This window comes from Mya arenaria, chromosome 4 (assembly GCF_026914265.1).
Source record: "Mya arenaria isolate MELC-2E11 chromosome 4, ASM2691426v1".
Taxonomy (NCBI): domain Eukaryota; kingdom Metazoa; phylum Mollusca; class Bivalvia; order Myida; family Myidae; genus Mya; species Mya arenaria.
In genome coordinates, this window is record NC_069125.1 from 26,366,208 (window position 1) to 26,390,489 (window position 24,282).

General features: G+C 33.5%; 1 protein-coding gene and 1 long non-coding RNA gene across 2 annotated transcripts; one reads left to right on the forward strand and one right to left on the reverse strand.

Moving 5' to 3' along the window:
- Positions 1-6,073: 6,073 nt before the first annotated feature.
- LOC128230725 (uncharacterized) lies at positions 6,074-12,957 on the reverse strand. The gene is made up of 12 exons (XM_052943171.1): positions 12,935-12,957; positions 11,808-11,904; positions 11,434-11,513; positions 10,450-10,543; positions 9,916-9,940; positions 9,378-9,432; positions 8,440-8,537; positions 8,164-8,282; positions 7,745-7,810; positions 7,499-7,545; positions 7,137-7,288; positions 6,074-6,288 (listed from the first exon to the last, which is right to left on the reverse strand). The coding sequence occupies exons 3-12, from the start codon at positions 11,445-11,447 to the stop codon at positions 6,074-6,076; spliced, it is 885 nt and encodes a 294-aa protein (XP_052799131.1). The 5' UTR covers positions 11,448-11,513; positions 11,808-11,904; positions 12,935-12,957.
- Positions 12,958-22,048: 9,091 nt separating this feature from the next.
- On the forward strand, positions 22,049-23,730 carry LOC128231904 (uncharacterized). The gene is made up of 3 exons (XR_008260457.1): positions 22,049-22,118; positions 22,883-22,953; positions 23,619-23,730. It is a non-coding gene; the product is annotated as an uncharacterized LOC128231904 (long non-coding RNA).
- The last annotated feature ends 552 nt before the right edge of the window (positions 23,731-24,282 follow it).

The window sequence follows — 24,282 nt, forward strand, 5'->3', positions numbered from 1 at the left end:
AGATAGTTTTATTTGTGTAAAACATTGCTTTTGTGTCTTGCTTGCAGATCATGATGTGCCAATAAGCTCCAGTTAGCTGCGGCCTTTTCCCCAGGCGGTAGTCCTGCAATCTGAATCCAGGAGATGCAGCTCTGAATCCAATATTTCAGAAGAATGAAGATGTTAGTCAACTCTGTAGTAGCTTGTTTGTGTGTAAATGATTCCAATGAGTGAGATTTATAGCAAATCAGGTGTAAATAAGCATCTTATAGACAATAGTGAAGTGCTGTACTCTGAATTTAATGCCAAATCTAGCCTTCAAAACAGATTCTTAAAGTATTTTTTTTTTAAATGGGCATAATAATGCTATCTCTGCATTTTCTACATCATGTAGCCACCTCATACATGAAAACACTAGCAGTTGTCATGAATCTTTATGTTTTGGTGTGTTTTTTGCCATTTCCTTTGTTGCGCCATTTGTCCCGGAAGCCAACAATTTGGCATATAGTGTTGTTTAGACTGTCTATTAACACATGATCACTAAATTTCTTGTGTTAAACTGGACAGTTCTGTTACCTTTGTATATAAGTGGACCAGAAAAGCAAAATTTTGACAAGTTGAGGCATTTCTACTGTAAAAAGTATGATGAAGCTAAAAGAGGACTGGAAGAAAGAACTTTGCAAATACTATACAGATATTGCATACCCATGCAGCAATTACGTTGGGGTTATTAGCGGGTGAAATAGAAGAAATAACGAATTGTGCGAAAGAAGAACTGATGGATTCATTAAGCTTATATCTGTCAGAAACAAACAGGCTATAAATATTTAAATTTTATAAAAAATAATAAAAAATAATTCCCTTTTAAAAAACACAACTTTCCAAAATTCGATGAGTCCAAAAAAAAAAAGTAACAAGAGTACAAGTACATAGAATAAAGCACAAAGTTGATATCGGCAAAAATATTCGATAAAGTACATCGAGACCATAGGCGACGACGACGCCATAATTCGACAAACAACAACAACAACAACAACAAAGGACGCTATAAGGTTACCATTTATTTTACTTTTGTTGATCAAGTTAATATAACAACGGCATTTAAAAGAATAACATTTAATAATAATAACATTTTTTTTTATCTTGAAACCTTTTCTGACATTATTATTTACTAATAGTTATTGGGCAGTTTATTTTGCATTTGTCTTGCTTAAGAATGCTTTATTAACGCTCGTTAAGGATTTAATTGACATAGGACTATATCTTATTGTTTGCTTCAGATAGAGGAAGCAACTTAATCTGATATGTTTTTAACCAATATGTGTTGGTGTCACTTAAAATTCTCTTATTGCTCATGTTGAAAAACACACTTATAACTTTTTGTACAAGTTCCATTTTTATAAATAAATCCTTTGTGTATAGAGTGAGTTATTTGTCAACTGTCTGATGCCATATTTTCGTAACAAATGGTGCATTATTTTAATGTTTGTTTAAATGGTAAAAAAATATGAACAACTCGGAAAGCAAGTACTTAGTTCTAGAAACATTTCATTGAAGTTATTAGTCTAAACTTTATTTCTTCATGTTTCAACATCAAACTTTGAACATGAAGTCATAAGGACAACAGTCACATGACCCAACCAACATTAAGATCAAGATAATCACATCTTACAACCATACAAGGCATATTTCTGCTGGAATATTTGACAGAATTTATGTGTTTTTTATGCATTTCAACAAAACAATATACCTGGAAGAAGACCTAAGTTCACAAATTATGTCTTAAATTAACCTAACAAAAGCAACCTTAATAGCTATAATTTTACTTTTGAGACAAATATTCTTTGTTTGCATCCGGAATCTTGTTAAACTTTTTGTTAAAAAATACAACAGATTTTCTAAGAACAAAAATGTGTCTTCATGTTGTTTTTTGCTTTATGTTGAGTTAAACGTTTGTGTCTTTATTACTTATGATATCTGACTTGCAGAAATTATATCTTTAAAAAAGTTTCCTTGTTTGTTATTCTAGAACCTCCTTGATAAACAAATGATCATGAAATGTCTCATTATTGGTGTAATGCAACCCTTGAGCCTTACCTTTAAAGGGAAGGTCATGGTCAAATAAAGAAATATATAAGCAGGTTTCACATTTCTTTTGACCTCGCATGCAGTGGCATGAGCGAGCTATTCTGAAAAGTTCTCCGACATCTTATATTCTTTTCAAGAATCATTTCAATGTTTACCATATACACAAATTCAGTGGCAAGTCTACCGGGGGTCACGGAGGGCCCGTGCCACCCCTCCCCCCTCACCCCCAGCGCGCTGGCAAGTTATGGTTTTTGTCGGCACATCTTTATTGATTTAACTGTACAGATAAGTTTTTTCACAATTTAAAGTTTATAGCGCTTTGAGCAAGAAAACAATTGAATCTGATGTTCGTGTTCCAGTGTTTATGGTAATATGCCAATTTCAAAATATATTTAATACTGTTTAGTTTACGACACGAATCTCTTGAAAATGACATCAGGGCCCGAACATTCGATAATGATAAATAGGCGCCACATTTCACACAGACAGCTGATTAAAAGTAAACAACTATGGCTGCAGTTATATGTGTAAGTTTACTGTTTTACTACAGTTTCAATCCCGGCGACCCCGGTTCGATTCTTCTCACTGGCATGATATATTTTCTTTTATGAAAAGTTTAACTTATATCACTTCAAGCTATCTTTTTAATAAAATTGTTCTGCCAAACTCCATTGACAGCAAAAACAAATGTTCGTTCCATATTAAAATTATGCATTCCAAAAAAGTTCTATAATTATGTTTATTATAATTTGTGCCCCCCCCCCCATAATAATAAGTTGTGCCCCCCCATTTAGAAAGTCCTTGACCTGCCTCTGAAATTGAGCTAAGCACTGTATTTATGTCAAAGCAGATCATTTTAGGGAAGCCTAATATCGTTAAATATTCCAATCAGTCATTGTATGTCTCGTGTATTTGTGTTAAATGTGTTCAAAACAATTCTTTGAAATTGGAAAATGAATTAAAACTTTGAAACAAAATATGAAGTGATGCACTTGAACCAAAATAACACAAAATGGCTGACATCTTGTTTCACTAAATTAAAAAGACTACCTCACCATTTTTTCTTAAATTTCCATGTAAATTTTCTTTGATGACTATTAAGGTACATTGACCAATTGCTAAGAGCCCAAAGTCTGATGTTTGGCTTGTCAATAATCAGGTCTTATATGTTGCTGTTTCAAATCATATGATTAAATTCTTGCTTAAAACGTATATGTATCTCTTCAGCGTCTATGGGAACTTTGTGTAAACATCACAGGAAGCTGCATTAAAAGACAATTTCCAAAACAAGGGTGATTTTTTTTTTACCTAAGTAGACTTGTATTATTCTCTACCTGTATGTTCAAAGGTACTGGAAGTAATGGCTTTATTATGGGATGTTGCATAGAGCTTTTCTATTCAACCATATAACCCCCGGCTGGAAGACACTTAAATTATGCCACAACCTTTTGGAAGCAAATTTACCCTTTTGGGGATATTGGCAAAATTAGGGGAAAGACGCCCACCCATATACTATTCAGATAATTGCCTTTTCCTAGGGGTATGTTTTTTTGGATAGCCCTAATAATACTATGATAGAACTGATGTTAATCCTAATGATTTTTGTCTACTTCAAAACATAAAGAAGAGCTCTTACTCCCATATAAGATTTACAACAATTTATACAAATATAATTTTAATATGCCCCCCTAAGAAGAGGTTGAAATCAGTGATTTTTATGAAGAAAACAGAGTTTATTTAAAAGAAATTTGCAGAAAACTAGGTTTTTCTTCCATCACTCGTTCGTTACCTAGTCTTACACAACTGAATGTTTAGACACCTACACAATTGCACTGAATCTTCAAGTTCACCCTAAAATGTCTCATCTGGAGGTCAATGAAGTGTTTGTTATAAGAATAACAGTGAGATCATGAAATTATCCGCATATTCTGGGATGTCTTCTTACCACACTATTGAACTTTAAATCACTGGCTTGACTGAGAAAAAATGACCCAACATATGTAAATTACATTTTCTGGAACCTTGCTGTCAGGGTCAGATTCAATATTCTTGTTTATCATATTAAAGCTGCACTCTCACAGATATACCATTTTTACAACTATTTCTTTCAATTGGAGATAGTAACGTTTTGTGTAAATAGTGCTGACAAAAAATAGGATCACAGATTTTCATATTTCCATTCAAAATTTTCAATGTCGTATTGATTAAACTTACTTATGGTTCAAGAAAACAGCATAAAACATCAATATCTGAACTTAAAGCTGCACTCTCACAGATTTACCATTTTTACAACTTTTTAAAAAAAAATCATGGAAAGAGCACATTTTTGCATGAATATCTGCAAACCAATTATAAGAGATTGCTTACAAAAGATCATATCACAGATTTTCATATTTCCATTCAAAAAAATTATGTTTTATGGCTTATACCGTTACAAAGGGTTTAAGAAAAATGGATTAAAAAACATTTCTTGAACTTCAATATAAAAAAACAACCCATTTTTTGTCAGCAGTCTTATATAATTAGTTTCAATGGATTTTCGTAAAACTTGGCTTTTTTTAAGACAAAAAATAAAAAAAAAGTGTCAAAACATTAAATCTGTGAGAGTGCAGCTTTGAATATTAAATCTGTGATTCATTTCTTGGTCAGCAGTCTTGTATTACTGGTTTCCATGGATTTTTGCAAAAATTGGCTATAAGTTGTCAAAACGTTCATTCCGTAAGAGTGCAGGTTTAAATACTGAAGAATAACATACACCCTCCACAACTCTTGCTCATACTTTACACGTGTCTGTCATTCCATTAGTTGCAACATTTATTCAGTCATTTATTCAACTTTCATACTGCCCAGATTAAATGAGCACCATGGAAAGGTGTTTTACCCATGTAATATATGGAGTCAAAATCAATTGGAAGTCAAGGTTTATAATCCCACAGATTTGAAAGGTTTGGGGAAGGGAATATTGTTTTGGCGTTTACTGTCATTCTGTCCATCTGGAATCATATTTTGGTAGGTATTGATAAGAAAATGATCAAAATTGGTCAGAATGTTCCTCATGATCAAACCTTGTCACTTGTAAAAGTGGGTCACATGGGGTCAGAAAGATCACTAAGTTAAATCTTAGAAAAATCTTTGGAACACACTTAAGGCATTATACATGGCCAATTATTCATGAAACTTAATCAAAATGTTTTCCTCGATGAACTCTTTGACATATTTAACTCTGGGCCACGTGATAGAAAACTGGGTCACACCTCAGCAATAGCCATTGTTGGAGGAAAACAATCTATATTCTCAGCATATCAAAGTGCAGATAGGCAAGTTCTAGGCTGATTTTCAACCTACGCATCTGTTCAAAGGTCCTGGAACTCACCTGATAAACAATCTCTGCATCAGATTTTGTATGTTCAATGTGTCAGCCAATGTGCATGTATTCTAAGTCAGTAAGATGCCTCTAGGAAATAATTTAAGTTTATGATTAAGATAGAGCTATTTTGCTACTCTCACTTCACCAATTTTAATTAAGATCTTTCTTCATGTCATCTAAGTTTTACTTTAAATTTGGCCACATGTAACATAACAATTTTTTTCCAACATATATTTAATCATCCTTCAGCATTTGCTCAAAAGTGGGCGGCCACCTTAACGCCTCTCTGGTAACACGGGAATGGATCAATTTAAGCAATGAAAATTGATTTTACCAAAATAATGTATATTTAAACAAATACATTTGCATAAATTTTCACCATAAGGATGATGACCCAGCTTCCTTTGTGTAGGTGATTAAAAATGAAAACTGAATTTGAAACCTAAAAGTACACAAGCTTTTTATCAATTGTCATTAATAGCAAGTCAACAGTTTCTTGGTAGGTATATATATATATATTTAAATATATTTCGAAGATACATGTATATGATTTCATACAAAATACTTCAACAATTACCAAGACACAGATATAAAATAAAGAACATTTTACAAGGTACAGTTTTTTCTAAAGAAAAAACATTACAAGTTATTTATGTAAGAAGACAGCTGTACATAGAGATCTTTGGCCTCCTGAAAGTGGGAAATTTGTACTGGATCTGGTAGATTGTTTATTTCTCTGACCTGCTCCACTATCTCTAAAAATTCTCCATCTAAATTTAAAAAATCATTTTCATATTCCTGGTGCAGATATTGCATTTCTTGCATCGAGCAGGCGTTTTTGTAATCTTCCACACCTGCAAAATAAAATTATCACTTGCAAAGTCAAACTGCGTTGCCAATTATGCAAAACAATGGTAAATTTAAACAAGAGCTGTCACAGACACAGCGCGCTCGACTATTCCACTGTTTTCGGTGTATGGATTGAAAGGTTTTGGTGATACATGCATGGATCACTGTTAGATTAGATTTCAGTGCAATACATGATGTGCTGAGATATTTACATAAATTGAATTGGAAAAGTTTTCAGGTAATTTCTAAGTCATAAAAGGGGCATAATTTTGTTAAAATGCTTGATAGAGTTACCCCCTTCTGTGACGGGTTAGGGGCATGATGGTGAAAAAGCGTGCAAAGTTTCAAAGCCATATGGACTTTGAAAATATTTGAGGTGGTACGCAAACTTTAACATAAGAGGTTACGCTGACGCTCAGGTGACTAGGATAGCTCTCCTTATTCTTAAAATAGTTGAGCTAAAAACAACAAGCATTCTTTATCATTACCCCAGTATACACACAAACGCTCAAAAAGGCTATCTTGATTTTAAAATAGTTCATAATAATAAGGCTATTTTTTTTCTCATTAAAATATCTTAACTCAGATACAAAAGCGACTTCTATTATGTACTCTGGCCTTAAATATTTGTTTCCGAATTTCTCTACCAATCCTATATCTTGACCCCAAACCAAGGCTTAAGCAGATTAGAGCAAAACCTGACGAGGATTAAGTCGAGATCTTTCTTATACTTACCAAGGGAAAACTATTTGCTCAATAAAATTAAATTTCTATTTACCTATCAAAGCATCCAAGTGTTTTATGGTAAAATCTTTAACTTTTTTTTAAACATACAAACATATAAAAAGTTTACCATATAATTCTACTTGTGTATGCAGAATGTCCGGAATGCCAGGAAGTGTATCCCCCACTCTTTGATTGCGAATAGAATGGGTGTTCCAGAGATGCTTAATTTCATCCAGCTGCCTTCCAATAAATGGCAGGAGTGCATATTGCAGGCATAATCTGAAAAGTATGAACTGAATCAATATCTTAAGATTTGACTTTAACTATGATTATTAAGAGGTGCTGTGACTGAAAAACAAGGACATTTTTTATGTTTTTTTTCATCACATCTTGTACAGCGCTCGAGTGAAAACAGCATTATCAAATCTTTCAGTGATTATCATGTTTAACCATAGATAATTCACTGGTATGTTGTTATGTTTTACCTACCTTTGTATAGGATCTGCCCTTTCCAATCTATTGTCCCTCTCCAACAGCTGAAATAGTAAATAGAAATATTATTTTATTTCAGGATAACTGGTAGATTTTGATTTTGGAATTTAGGTTTTAGTACTACTTTTTAAAGTTTCAGCATTCACATATCTTTAAAAAAATATTTTTTTTAACTTGAGTGTTTGCCTACATGTGCATTATAGGCAAGGAATATTAATCCTTGTAAATTATTATGATACCAACCTTGATTTCATTCATCCAGTAGTCTGCCCGTGCATTTCTCAAGTAACCCCACCATCTCTCAATGCGCTGCAACATATAATTCAAAAGTTAAAATAAGATCAAACTATGCTTAAAAAAGATTCTACCAAGTATCAGAGAAATTAGTAAAATTTTCCAAAATGATCATGCAAAAGTTAAACAAACAGTCTAAAATCCAAATGGGCACAATTGCTAAAATTCATGTAGAGTTAACAGATCTGCAATCATCACAGAGTTTAATGATGATGATAACTTGTAGGTTGGTTTGATACAGTCTTAAATTGAGGATGGATGACTGATTGACTGGATGGTCGGACAGACTGGAGGAAAACCAAAAGTCCTCTCCAGTCCAGTACAGGGCTTTTAAATTGTTGATACTGTTTTAAATCAAAATTCAATACCTGATTAGATGTGGATCGTCCATATAAAAAAGCTCGTTCATTGTCCCTAAGAGCTCTTTGAGCTGCTGCCACTGCTCCATTTTCAGTGCCTCTGTCACCTCGGACTCTTAGAGGGAACCCTTCAAATTAAACATTAGATTGACATATTTAATCCACTCAGAACATCAGGACAATAATTGTATTGATTCACACAATAACACAGACATTTTTCTCCTGTTATTATATACAAAATGTATCAAACCATCAACAAGATATTATACAAATATGTGTACTTACCACCTTCTTGGTTGACTGCTTCTATGAAGTATGATGCAATAACTTCTGGTCTTTTGTTTGTAATTCCTGCCTTTAACCACATCACCTTCCTGCTGAAACTAATTGATTTCATGATAGGTGTTATTTGATATACACAACAATATTATCAAAACTCATCACACTGCAGAAATTTCAAATGCAAATTGCAAGTAAATGCATGAAGTATGTTCAATAGCTTAAATCTTAAATAGCAGTATTTATATAAATAGTATCGTAGAATTGAGATTTGTTTTGTTTTTTTACAACTACAAACTACAAATATTAATTCTCTTTTTTAATGAACTGATTCAAGTCATTTACGACCTCATGTTCATTTTTTTTGTAAAGTTTTTGTAATAGCTGTGTTGTTTTAAAAAAAGAGTTTTAATTCTGGACATAACAAGAGCTGTCACGCTCGACTATTCTGCCGCTTTCAGTGTAAGGATTGAAAAGTTTTGGTGAAACATGCATGGATCACTGTTTGATTAGATTTCAATGCAATACATGATGTACGGAGATAATAACATAAAATTTAATGTGGTTACATGCAAAATTTTAACCAGAATTTTTAAGTGCAATAATAAAGGGCCATTATTTGCAAAAGACAGACAGTTATCTTACTTGATTATTCAATTAGGTTGTGTGGTTTAATACCATTGTATAAAGTCTCAATGCAATACCTCAAGTAGTTGCATTGATTATTCAATTAAGTTGTGTGGTTTAATACCATTGTATAAAGTCTCAATGCAATACCTCAAGTAGTTGCAGAGTTATTAACATATGTGTGCTTGCACGCAAAACCTTAACCAAGGGGTGATTAACCAAGGGGTGACACTGAAGCCGACGCTGATGCTTGGGTGAGTAGTATAGCTCTCCTTATTCTTCGAATAGTCGAGCTAAAAATGAAAAATAACAATTACCCATCTATGCATCCATGTATATAGATCCCATAGGGAGCAAGCTTGTCATATCCATCTGAAACAGAATTAAAAAACATACACAATTATTTACTTCAAATGGCATGTTTTAAAAAAAATAGAACCAACAAACTCTCTCAATTGGCCATATATATATTGATATGAAATGTGTTATTGCCATTATTTCTTAAAATAAGAAATAACACATGACACAACAGACATGAACAGTTACTGGATTGTATGAAAACAGATGATTTCTTGGCCATTCCCTTACTATTTTATGTTCCGCCGGAGAACAAATGAACGGAAAGACAAACTGACGTCAGAAAAACTGAATTCGTCTCAATGATTTGCTAGAAATTTACAACCTTTATAAGGCAAAACAATACTAATTATGTGCATTTATTTTGTGTTTAATGCTGTAAAAGTACTTTTGCTTACTGGAACCACCTTTCTTAATATATTTACATACATAACAGATGGTTTGACAAATTTAGTTTTTTCTATTTAAAAAAACAAGAACTAAAATACTTGAACATACCCAAATGCCATACATAGTTTGGGCCCTGCAACAGAAATATGTTTCATCTCAATATTTCATGGACTAAGAACAATTTTGACACATTCAAAATAAATACAAGTCTTTCTGATCCTTTATTGGAATATCTAAATGAAACCTTATCATAATCATAAGCATTCATCACATCAAACAGGGTCGCCCATCAAGCATGTCTTCAAAAATATGGCATGACCTTAAGTGTAATAAGTTTCCTTAAAGATGTTGGCGTGTTGATGGGCTCGGTGACTTATTGACTAAAAAGTTTGATGACAAATGATTATTGGTGAAACTATATAAAAAGTCTTACAAAATTAGTTTCAAATATATAATATAATTTTGTGCATAAATTTAATGTTATCAATTACTGATCATAATATTTTACCTCAAGCATTAAGTGCTCTGACAGGTAAGCTTTAAATGGGTAAAAAAATGTTTCAGTAATTGGAATGTTCTCATTGAAACTGCTTATGTTCAAAATTCCTTAAATCTTTTGGAATTTGCATTTTATTAGCTTACCCTCGAAATGTATTGGCGGCGTCTCAGTCTATGGCGTTTTCGTCTTTCCACTCCCTCTGGGTCAATTATTCGAACTAATTCTCTGCTTAGTTCCCTGAAAAGTATATCAAGAATACCTGCAAATCGCCCAGCATAGAAAAGTGAATGTTAAACTAAACAGACATATATCAAAATCAATCAAACAATAGTGTTCTACCCAGGGTGTAGTGCAGTGCCTTAATAGCTTAGAATGTGACCTTCACCAGAATAGTTTGTATAGATAATATAGTTTAATACATGGTCTGTAATGTCCTGAAATATGGTCTGTAATGTCACCAATTGCTGTTATGTCTGGTAGCTAATGCCCATGGTCGGTAATGTCTGTGACCTGTTTAAACTGTTTGTGTAGCTCTTGTATCAAACATGTATGCTATTATAATGCTGATTTTGTTGAAAGGTTACCACTCTAAGAACTTATAATATAATATATATAAATATAGCCAGGGCTTTTCTGCCCATTTTTGGAAAAAGACACTAGACATTTCTGAAAATTTGCATCAAATTGTGAAATTTAACAGTTAAAAATAAAAAGTGTTCTAGTCTCCTACGAATGAAGAAATTATTTAAAACAATTTCCCCTTAAAAAAGACCCAAACAAGCTGAAAGATCAATCCTTGTAGTGTAGTCATCACAATTGCAATAATTCATGGCGGATAATATTTAATACTGATCTCTGATTGTGATGAAAATCAATGATTTCTGAATTCAAGTATCCCCAAACTTTACATCACATAATGTTTTTAGGAGGTTGATTGAACCAGTACATGTAACAATACTTTCGCCATTTTTTATTTATTTTTTTAATTTTGGTTTGGATTTTTTTTCTTAAAATTGAGACAAATATCACTTATTTTGCTTTGGGAATGTGTCTGATAGTCAGACCTGTAGGTACTATAGAAAAAAAACAGTGAGAGTGTTTAGTAGGTGTGAGAACAATTATATTACCTTGTTATTCTCATATTGTGCTTTACTGACAACGTCCTTCGTAGCTGCTCTGACCCAGCAACACCATTACTAATTTCACTCTGAAAAATATAATTGTATTATTAATATTAAAAAAAAGAAAAGCGGATAAGGAACAAATGCTGCAATACATAATTCTGTTTCTGTTATATATGCTTATATATGCTTCTCACATGACTTCTATTTATTATGTTCCTCAAACATTAATCCTTACATCTAAGTTGCATCCACCTTTAATTTGATATGTTAACTAAATCCCTTTAAAATGCCAGATTATTCTTATAAGTTGGGTTTTTAAACATAGTCAGTGTTTGACAATTTGATCCAATAAGCAAGTTAACTATGTTTTGTGTTACCGTGGCTTGATTAATAATGTTGACCACATTATCATCAAGTTGTCCTCTTCTCCGCAACCCGAGAGACGGTATCAGCTTCCTTTGCAGATAACTGAAACTACAAACACGTTACATAAAATACAATTAAATGCTATTAACCATTTGACATAAATTATCTTAAAGTGTAACATAAATATCTGATGCAAAGTATTATGTACATGCAAATAGTGAAAATTGATATAAATGGTTATCAAAATATAAGTGTTTAACAATTTCATCTCAATACAAGTTATGCACCAGTCATTCAATTGTAATCACACACACCCCCCCCAAGGTCCGGGAATAGCCGGGATTTTGACTTTCGGTCCAGCCAACCCCGAGTAAAATCTCCGCCCTCCGGGGTCGGACTGATGGTCAAATCCCCGCCAAATTCCCCCGCGCCCCGGGGGCCTAGGTAAGGCAAATTCCCCGCTATATTTTGCCCGAAGTTAAAACCACCGCATTCACCCGGCACTGCGGGGCCACCTGAAAGGTAAATACACGGCCCATGTCCCCGGCTATCCCCCGGCATACCCCCGGACCTTGGGGGGGGGGGGGTGGGGGCAGTGGTTACAATTGACTGGTGCATTAAGCAGATAAAACATTCTTTTCAAATTTCAAGGTTAAACAATTTCAGACATATTAAATAATTGACTCAAATCTCTTTAAGTTGATGTGCTGCCTGGATAGACAGACCACATAATAATTTTGGAATTATATTCACTGCCTGTGCCTTGAAAATTTAGATAAAAAGTCAACTTTGGGAAAAATACAAAATCAGGCCAAAATAGCTATGATAATGGCAATTTTACATTTTTTAAAATTATTTTTACAAACATTATAAGGTGAAAGACTTAGTCTTGTCAAGATTTTGTCTCTTTTTCAAGAATTTCATTGCCTTTTTATTCATAAATGTAATCTGCGTTTGTCAAATTGGCAAAAAAGCTATAAAATCTTGGGAAAAATTGAGTTTTTCGCAATGGAAAACAGCCTTTAGAAGGCAGTAAATTGCACCAAAAAATCACTGAATTTGATGAAATTACTGATTACATTTTATCAGTATACCTTCGCTAACTCAGCAATTAATTTCTAGAATACATGATTCTTACCTTATGGTACACTCATGTCTGGTTTCTAGAAGATGGTGTATCACAACCTATAGTTGTAACCCAAGTGATGGTATTGTCGGATATGCTCCTTTATATCTGTAAATTATCAGAAGACTACAGTGACAGTAAATAAATACTAAGTATACCGTGCATACCAGGAGTGATCCAGAAATGTAATTTATTCATAGTTTGGTAGAAGGAATTAAAAAATAAGTGTGCAACACATTTTGAATTTGTCTTTTGACCCGCTTCAGCAACAGATCTATGCAAGGTTGGAGCTCGTGTAATAATGATGTACGCGGCAAATTAAACAATGTAGTTTTACATACCTCGCAAATGAGTTACGCCATCATTTTCTTGAATTAGGTGCATTTGCACAACTTTATACATTTGGCTACATTAAGTTAGCAGACTCATGCATAACTCTGTGCAAATTTTACGTAGAGATTTCTATATTTCTCTAATGACACAAATAGATCTGATTATGACAGGAAAGCCGCGAATTTGTATTGCATGTAAAAGTTTATTCCCTGTGCTCACGGTTTACTGTAAATTAATCCAGTTTTTAATGAAAATTACTTCAAGCTCTGAATAGTCTAAGTAACTACACTTGACTTTGTGTATTACACATGGCTTAAGCGTAATTTTGAGTATAAATTATTGCTTGGTTCAAATTCGTCGGAGGATGTTGAACACAGCTTCCTTGATTGGACATTGCCATGATGCATCATTTAATCGATTACAATTTTTTATTTGCGAATAGTTTTATTAAATAATATTATATATAGCTCACTCTTGGTATACTGTATACCGAGTATTATATATTACCTACAAAACATTACCAAGAATTATAATTATGTTACTTATGTATTATATATTTTATGCTTAAATGTAATCAGCTGTTAATTCAGTGTCCTTTGTTGTTATTATGAAGTTTGGTTTGGTCCATTCTTACCCACCAGTGAATACGTTAGATTAATCATTATCAGGGGCGTAGCCAGCGTTACGCACTTACGTAACATCAATTTGAGAAATGAAAAAAAAATATATCGCAAAAATGGCATCAAAATCGAGGGCATAGCTAAATATTGATATCAAAATATTATAAAGGGAAGAACAGGCTATAGTAAACATTGATTCTCTGTACTAGATAGCTTACTGTGGCTAAACCAATCACTTTGTTACTACGAAGTCAGCGGCCTCGAACCTATAAATCACTTCAAATACACATCAGTGCTCAACATGTTAGTTCCATTTTCATTGTTGTCCCCTGGGACCCCCCCCGAGCACCTTCGGCTACAGGTGTAGTCGCCCTTCCAACCCCCCATCCGTGCGTAACATTCAGTAAAGGCTGACTACGCCCCTGATTATCATGCCTCTGATGAATGAGAATGATTATGGTCTCGAGTATATACATGTTAAATCTTTGATGGGAAGTTTGGATTCTGTCTTGGTTAAAAAATGATAAGGGTTTTGGGTGAAAGCTTCAAAATGAATACCAACAGGCGTGAGCGCTGTCAAGACCGTCTTCAATAACGGTCGTTTCACAACAACCTAAATTGTTAATTGATCTAATTATTATTGCCTAAATTAGTAATCGTCTTATCAGATCTCCAGTATCGTTAATTTTAAAATCACAAACCAAAGACAAACGAGTATTACATATATTTTTATAAAGATTAAAAGATATATGACGTTTAAAAATCACTTTCAATTCTATATTACAATGCAAAACAGCTTTAACAATGAAATTATGCACATACCTTCTGTCATGCGCATTTTGTCACACTCTTAGTCCCCACGGCTATGAACTTTAAAAAAGACAATCAATCTCGCTAAATGCCGCGATACTTTGGCATAATCATTCCCGGGGAAATCTAATAATTATAATCTCCGGGTTTTTGACTTTTCATTCCCGGGGATAATAATTATGATCTCCGGAAATTTTGGTTGCACTTATTGATGATTATTATTATGATCTCCGGGTTTCTGACTCTTTTTCCGGGGATAATTAAAATTATGATCTCCGGAATTCTTGGTTGCAATTCCCGGAGATGATTATTATTATGATCTCCGGAATTCTGACTCTTTTTCCGGGGATAATTATAATTATGATCTCCGGGATTCTTGTGTGCAAATCCCGGAGATAATTGTAATTAAGATCTCCGGAGAATTAATTCCCGGGGATAATATTTTTTCTATTGAAATATATAGGCAAAATTATGATCTCCGGAAAGGTGAACTCCGGCCTTCCATACTATTTATATGTAGAATATAATGGTACACTCGAGTTTCGGTGATCACTTGTCTGGAAATAAATATTTTGACTTGAGTGAAGTTTACGTAATTCGGACGTTGTGTATTTTCGGATGATTGTCAAGTGGAAATGAATGTCTTATATGACTTCACCTTCTGTTATTATGACTGATGGTTAAAATGGGAAATTCAAATGAATAGTGGAACAAGTAAATTGAACTATTACACTGTATTTATTGCATGATTTGATTGTTTGCTTAAAAATAAATGGGGATTTATGTTTTAGATTTTCCAAGTTTCTAGTTCTGATGTCGGAAGACGTTTGCTGCTCAACGACAAACATCAGGCCTAAAATGGCTATGCCCAACGGCCATTAAAGGTTGCCATTTATTTTATTTTTGTTGATTCCATTAATGAAACAACGGTATTTGAACACTTTATCTGTAGAAAATAATTACACAATTGATATCAGTTATTTCTTGACTAGACAGAAACTTGAGGCATAAAAGGTACAATTCCTATTATTTAGGACAAGTAACAATTCCCCAATCTTAATATATCAGCCTTGGAATAATTTTAACTTTTTGGTAATTGTGAAGGAGGACCATAGGGGTATGGCATTACAACACACCCTGCCCCTGTAATCAGTTTTTACTACTATTATTTCATTGACCTGGTTTGGGTTTATGTCTTGTCTGAAGCAATGTCACTGCAAAACATTTATTTGTTAAGTGTATTGGTTGCAATGGCCGAGAGGTCAGCTTATCAGACGCCGATTCAGAGGGTCCGGAATTTGATCTCTACCTGAAGTTTTGATGAAAATAGTTCTGGTTATAATCAATAAATGGTTCTTTATTACATACTTAAATCAGATTTTAAAACTACACATCAGTTCATTGCTAAAAACCTAGTATACCTAGTATACAGTTTTGACCATTTAAGCTATCTAAACAATCTGATTTGAGCAATTGCAATCATAAGGATTGTATGAAATATAAAAAAATGTAATACATAGGAATAAAATACTTGTTTATTTTGTGCATCATTAAAATCTTAACACATGTCTTTTATAATTATCAGACCAAGAGATCACCCTAGGGACCAAATCGCTGGAATTGGATAGATGGGATAACTCGTCTTGCCAAATCCAAATATGAGGTAACTATGCTTCAAAGGCTCTTACATAGCTTACCGGTAATGCTGTTACACATTTCTGACCATCGTGACATACATAAATCTGTATGTCTTGCGACTGTGAGTTCATCTAGATACAGAAGAAATCATTAATATAGAACTGTCTAATGTCATAATGCACCTTTTACTGATTTCAGAGACTAGATACCACAGGATGATTTAGTGTACTTTTCTTGTTTTATTATTAGGATAATTAAAAAAATTCTGCTACATTTAGTGAATTTAACCTCCTTATGAACCAGATCTTCAAAGAATTGAAAGTATTACAGATAATACAATTACTTTCGTTTCTGGATGTTTTAACAAGTTTGGTGTTTGGGGAAATATTTTCACTTGAGGAGAAAACTTTTATGTCACACCCACCTGCTCAGCAAATCGTATTTTGATGAGTAGTCAGTAAAGGTAATTATGTGAAAAACTATGTTTTTACAGTTCAGATTGTTATGAGGATGAATTAATATTAAATATATGTTTAAGATTTGAAGCTATTTTGGTTTCAGTTTACTCTTGTCAAGTTCTGAGAGCTCAGTCAGTTATGTTAGACGACCTTCACATCCCATCCAGAAGAACCAAGGGGCAACTGATGCGGCCGAGCTTGCACAAAGACACAGATTTAATCTATTTATCTTACAATGTAAAAATTGTTGTCAATTACAAGCCTTAATCCTTGTTTAGTCTTGTTGTTTGGTGAAGGTAGTCATATCTTCAGTCATCCTTACGTCTGTATGGCCTAGTGGTAAACAATCTGCCTGCGGAGCGGGGGATAGTGGGTTCGATCCCTGGCCGCATCATACCAAAACTTTAAAAGTTGATACAAGTAGCTTTCTTGTCTGGCGCTCGGCATTTAAGCGTAGTGCTTGGTAAAGTGGTGTACTCACTACTGGTTTAACCCAGGAAAGTTGTACCCCCTGTATCTGTGCTTTACACGTAAAAGAACCAAGGGGTCTCTTTGAAAAAGAACTATCTCTTCAGCATGCTGTCCCTGTTGGAAATAGGTGCTTGCACTTTCACGGATTATCCTTGACCGAAAGGTCAAAAGAAAATTTTAATACATACATACATCCTTACAATATAGTAAGCCAAAGCATTCTGTTGTTTGTCAAGCTCTGTGTTCAGGTTACCTTACTCTTCCTTTGACCTCAAGATCTCAAATAAGGAGTCATCTTGTGTCCTTCACCAATCTCTATACCAAGTGTTAGGACCAATCTAGTCTTGAGCATTTCTAGTTTGAAGCATTGGTCTACTGACAGAATTACCAGCATATGCAAAGTAATGCACACCCACTTGTTCAAAGTGGGACAGAACTATCACAATAAATAGATGCTAACTGTCACTGTCACAAAACACTCCTGTCCTAATTTTATGACATCAGGTTTGGTGATAAGTGGTTGTATGTTAAGCAAAATTTAGAGAGCGGACACTGTGAAGAAATAGTTTGCCACTTCAATGGTCATATCTCTTAAGAGTGATAGTCTGATACAATAAATGGATATGGATGGTTAAATGAACTTGTCCAAGATATAATGACAAAACACATTTTGACCTAACCTGTAGATAAGACCTAAATAAATTTGTTTGGTTAGGGCTACATCCTTTTCTGAAATAGATAGGGTAGGTTTTCTTTTTATTAGGCTTTATTTATGTCATTTTTATCATTAGATAATGGTGTTAAAAGTTATCTTCCCTGTATAAGCATTAAGGTTTTAACTACAAAGTCAAAAGCGATTAAACTTTTTTTTTTTTTTTTTTTTTTTTTTTTTTTTTCAAACTGACTATTAAGCAGTAGTGTTGGCGCCTATTCCTTAGGTAGGGTCGGGTAACCAAAGCATATGTATTTTTATAGGCCTTAAAATTGGGAAATGGGCTTCTAATTTAATTGAGCTGAGAACTTATGAACCAGTCAATTGTAACCACGGGGATTTTACCATCAGTTTGTCCCCCCCAGGGCAGGCATTTTACCTGGGATTGGCTGGACCGAAAGTCAAAGTCCCCGCTATTCCCGACCTGGGGGGGGGCATAATTAGTCACAATTTCATCTTTTTAATACTTTCTGTACTGTGACATCCATATTCCACTTTATGTAGGTTGAAAGTTCAAACATGTTTGGCGAGCTTTATATTCTGTATCTATGGTGAAAGCTTACACACCCAGAAAGAAAACTCTTACGACAAATGGAAATAAACTGACACACTTGTCAATAAGAATGTTTAAATCAGGTGATGTAAGTCATTGAACAGCAAACTTCTTCCAACACCAGAACCGGGAAATCTGAAACATAAACCATTTAATCTTTATGCAACCAAACAAATCATGCAATAAAATAAAATACAGGTTTTAAATTATATTTACTTGCTCCACTAGTCTAAAATATTAGACGTGTTATACGGGATTCCTCCAATCCCTAACGTCTAAACGGGAATATGCAAAAAACGGGGGTGTTTTAAAAATATTGAAATTGTTTTTAAGTGAAGTATTTTATGGTTGAAATTGATCATAAAGAGTTATATTCATATTTTACCATGTAAGTGAAATGTTATTTTGCACTAAACAAGCATTTAATGCATTAAAACAAGTTGTTTACCTTTCCAATAAAACGAAAGTTGACTGACACAGACAACAATTATGCGAAGGGGAACAACTCGATACAATCGTAATAACTCGGCCTCCTCCGACAAAGCTTCGAGATAGACCTCGTTATACAATCGTAACAACTCGGCCATGGCCGAAATGTTCCGAGCGATTTAAAACTGTGCCCTGAAGCCTTGCAGGTGCCCTTCATGTATATATCGTTATGTTTTGACAGAATGAAATGAAGAAAAGCCGTCAAACTCATAATTATAAGTTGGATATTTGTTTTTTTGTGTACGGAACTAATATAAAATAATATTATCTGGTAATATTTCTTGTTTTTATGATATTTTATAGACGCTATATGCTTTAACCCTAGTCATTCTAAAATGCCGTCCAGGCTTTTTTTTAATGATGGTTAGCCTGGACGTCATTCATAATAAAATTCGTAAACATGTTCAAAATGCCGATCAGAATTTGGTCGCAAATTTATTGAAATTATTCCAATTTAGTCTATTAAAACAAAAAAAGAACACTTTACCTGTTAAAACTAATCCTTTTTACATCAATTGCACTATATATTATAAAATAATCACGTTCCGAATTGTTAAAACAACATACATTTTCAAACACCATCAAAATTCACCAAACACCATTGTTTTCGTTAACGAATGTAGCCGAGAATATCCAAATGCATTTTCTTTTCTCTGCTTAAGGTTACACATGACTATTAGTTACTTTAGTACAGCTTAGTACGAGCTGTAGTGTCATTGGCAGTAGTTTTGTTAAGGCAACATATTGTAAACCTGTAAATTATTCAAAATAAATTAAGAATGAAGTGTTTACAAACATTTATTACTTTTGTTAGCATATTGGAACAAGGTCATTTAGTTTTTTGCAAAATGAATCAAATAGCAATATCATTAAGTTTGTGGAATGTTATCATGCAAAGTATGGGAAGAATTTTCATTTGCATGCATGGCATTTTTTTCAGTTCGTATCATTATTTTCTATTCTTGTAATTTACCCCTCATTTGCGCTCACTTGGATGTCTTTGAACTTTTGTATGCTTAATATTCCTTTGTTTGGTTTCTTTAAAGCATCCAGATTCTGACACACAACAAAAAAACTTTTTTAAGTACTACTTGTCACAAACTTGTGGTAAGAGCAACCTCAGGTACCAACTGTGATTGTACGAGCTCTCTCCTCCCTACCTTTTTCCTACCAGTAGGCGAGTAAGTTTTCTGGTGTTCTCCAGTGAACGACCATTTGTATGTATGTTGACAAAAACCTGCCATGACGGTTTGAAATTCTGCAATTATTTGGAGGTTTTTGATTGCCATCTTTTGACATAAAACATTTCTACATTTCTTTCCCACACGCACCTAGCCTCCCGTCTAAAAACGACCATACATTATAAATACTATATGTGTGCTTTTACTTTGTATGACAGAAATTAGAATACTGGGTAAAATTACCGGTTTGCCTTTATAAGCTTTGTTAAATTTTATAGCGTCTCTTTGAACCGCTGGCGCGTTCACGTCACAAACTGGGCATATGACCTTCTATAAGATGACATTTTAAATGTAAAGTCGGCGAAGATTGCACAAGTGTCCCATAACAACCCGAGGCATATTCTATAAGAGCATGAAGGCCAATTCTCACACAGAGTCCCGGCTTTGTCATATTTTAACCCCTTAAACACATAAGCGTTACTTCTGTTTACCAATATAGTTCTTTAAAAAAACACACAACAATTCTAACTCTAGTTGTTTTCCTATAAGCTTTAAGCTTGACGATAAAACGCACTCTAGTCGGAAAAAAGCAAACAACAATGTTCTGTAAATATGTTTTTCTATCAATTCCTTTAAAAATAGTAATTTCCTGAAGATTCCCTTTAGTTGAGTTTTGTATAGGTTTTTTGATGTGAGGAATAAGGTATTTGTTAATATAAATATCATGAAACATCTGTTCTAGCAAAACTATATATATAGTATATACACATAATAAATTGATAAGTCAGCAAAATCTCTGATTATTGTAAACTTGGATTCACTTAGTGTAACAATGCCGTTGATATACATGTTTTTTTTATATTTAGTCTTATTTTAAATACATGTGTATAATAGTATGCATTGTCCACATTGCCCATAGAATAGTTTGTAAATAAATCTTGAATCCTGTATGTGACGATTAATGTTTTTCAAATTCATTAAGTACAAAAGTGTGGTAACTGATAATGATAGTGTTAGGGGAAGGTAATCCATACTAAAAATACTACTTCAGATTGAAACCTTAAAGTATAGTTGTGTGTAACCTTTTTTTCTTTTGGGCAGTAAGAAAGCTCCTGTCAACTAAAATCAGGTATTTAAATTACTTTTTTGAAGAAATAGCTTGTGAATTTGCAAAATGGATATGGTTATTGATAAGAATTAAGGTATTTATTGGCAGTCTTAAGCAATAGAATACAAATGAAGACCATTTCATTTCATAGACAGTTTTTACATGTTTACGAATTTTGTTATGAATGACGTTCCAGGCTAACCATCATTAAAAAAAAGCCTGGACGGCATTTTAGAATGACTAGCTTTAACCCGTAATCCTGATCGGAACAACTACCCACTTTTGATACTAAACAATTTGTACGTGAAGGAATTGCCATATCAAAAATCTAAAAAAAATCCGTCAACGTACAATTATTTGGACTACTTGTTCCACTATTCATTTAAATTTCTCATTTTAATGGTGAAGTCATATAAGGCATTCATTTCCACTTGACAATCATCCGAAAATACACAACGTCCGAATTAAGTAAACTTCACTCAAGTCAAAATATTTATTTCCAGACAAGTGATCACCGAAACTCGAGTGTACCATTATATTCTACATATAAATAGTGTTCAAATGCCGTTGTTATATTAACTTGATCAACAAAAGTAAAATAAATGGTAACCTTATAGCGTCCACTGGGCGCCGCCATTATTAGCAAGCAGGGAACCAGACTAGCAATCGGAACTCTTCGGCTAGTATCAAGATATGGCCTCGGATATAATACGGGTCGTAAGAAAATAGTCCATCATGGCCGACCAAGAAGGTGTTCAAACAACCAAGAGATATGTTAGTCCAAAGACAGAATGAGGAGCGAACTTTTACCACTTATTTGTGTGTAAGTGTTATTTTTTATACTTATTGTATTTTAATAAAATATAAAAATAGTTTTAAAAGAGCCCTAATGAGAAACTAATTGGAAATGTCATTAATTCTTAGTGGGTGGGGTAGTTCTGGCTTCCATAACTTAAATGTTGATATTTATTTTTTTGATGTTTACAACGCATTCAAAAAGGTAATATATAACGTGTTCGCTGAAGTTCTTTAGCTTTGGGTGGGGTAAAGTCTTCTTTCATTTGACAGATTCTAATTTAGATTTTAGTAAATAACAATTTTGAAGCACCAGTGATCAGTGGCACAAATTAAGAAAACAAATACTCTATTTGTTTTGTGTTTTTAATAACAAATAAGTCTGAATCTGACTTTACTTAGATCGATAATGGGTTAGACTTTCTTTCTCAGTGTATTTATCTCATACATTTCATATCATTAACTTTATTTTTTTTATAATTAAAATTTACATTCTTTTAACCAAGGATGTATGGTTTATATGTCCGTAAGTGTTGGTAGCGAACAACTTAATGTAATGGCACAATTGAATACCTCGGCCCTGTTCACTAATATAGTTCTCTAAATAAATTAGATCTTCATTCTATTGGTTTAACAAAATGAGTTTGAACGCATAAACCAGCACACATTTCTTTCAAGACTAAATTCTTTGATATCCAGTGGTGGTGATGCAAAAACATTGAAAAATGCTGACATTTTTACTGTGCCAATGAAATGCAGACATTTAAATTTTAATCTTATTGTCATTTTCAGAGAAGAGTATGGTACCAGGGGTGCAGCTGACTCTGATTCCCGGCTTGTTCTAATGAAAAAAGGCAGATGAGGTAATGGTTGTGCTATTTTTGAAATTCGGACAATAATTTAACAGTCAAGTATCCTATTGGTTTAAGCACAAAAGTACCTGCATGTTTGTACAATTAACCAACAAGGATTGACAGTATCAAAATATCAACATTGTAGATGAATTTAAACATGATAACAATTTCAATTCATATTTTTTAATTAACCAGTAGTCCAGAGCTAAAAGCTGCTCTCTCACAGATTGACAGTTCTTCTTGGTCATTCTTCAAAAGCCCAAAGAAGTAATTAAATTAAATTTACACATATAATTAATCATATGGCTTAAAGCAATAGCAAAAAAATATTTTCCAAACAATTGAAATCTGTTCTATTATGTGTGACCTTATATGACTAGTTGGAGGATTTTTTACCAAATTTTCAAACTTGTATATGAAAGACTGTGATCTGATATTATGTCAGCAGTCTAATATCACTGGTTTCCATACATTTGCACAATAATTGCCAATTGGCTCGTTTAAAGACAAAAATAAAAAGGGTGTCAGAACAGTAAAACTGTGAGGATGCAGCTTTAAATCGGTGTTGCACTTAATGTTTTGTGAATACTTTTCTGCTGTTGTACAGGCTTTTAAAATAAGTGATCTGAAAATATAATTCCTATTATTGTTGTATTTTCTGTTTTCTATTTCAGGCACTGGAATCCGAATGTAATCAAAAAATGCCATTGTATGAGGATTGACCTGCAATGCATGGCAATCATCTTAACACAACTGCAACACCTTCCTTGGAAAAATGAGTGCAAGATGGAAGCGTTCAGTGGAACATCTTGTCATCTCAAATATTTGATGACTTACATACTGATGTGAAGTTGAAGATAAAATCATCTGTTGGTCCGTGATTATTAAGTAAATCCGAACATATATTTTAAAAGGGTAAAATGGTAAAGGATTTATATACGCTTTAAGTGGTTTTCCTATAATATGGAGGGAAGATAACTACAAAAACAGAAATAGATGGCATCGGCAGACCAAATAAAGGAGAACTATTTTGTTCAGTTCAATTTTTACGACTTCAGAAATTCTGTTAATAGGGCACATCCTTGCAAATGCCATATTGTAAACTGGGCTCTTTAAAATGTGAAAAGGTGAAAGTGGTCTAGAGGATAAGCCCCAAATTCAAGGTTGTGAGTTCAAGACCTCCAAGATACTTTCTCTTGACCTCAGGAAAAGGATGTCCATACTTGTTTCTTCTTAGGCAACAGACTTAAGAGTGATTTTGCAAGCTTCCAGCTTGCATAGCAATCTGATGAGGCATAAAATAAGATACTAGCTACAGTTTTTCCATTTGTGTTGATT

Bases quoted from the DNA above. Each gene is read 5' to 3' on its own strand.
- LOC128230725 (XM_052943171.1), bottom strand. The intron at 9,433-9,915 runs GTATGTTCAAGT...ATTCTGTTTCAG, and splicing joins AAACTATGTATGGCATTTGG to ATGGATATGACAAGCTTGCT. The intron at 6,289-7,136 runs GTAAACTTTTTA...TTTATTTTGCAG, and splicing joins TACACAAGTAGAATTATATG to GTGTGGAAGATTACAAAAAC.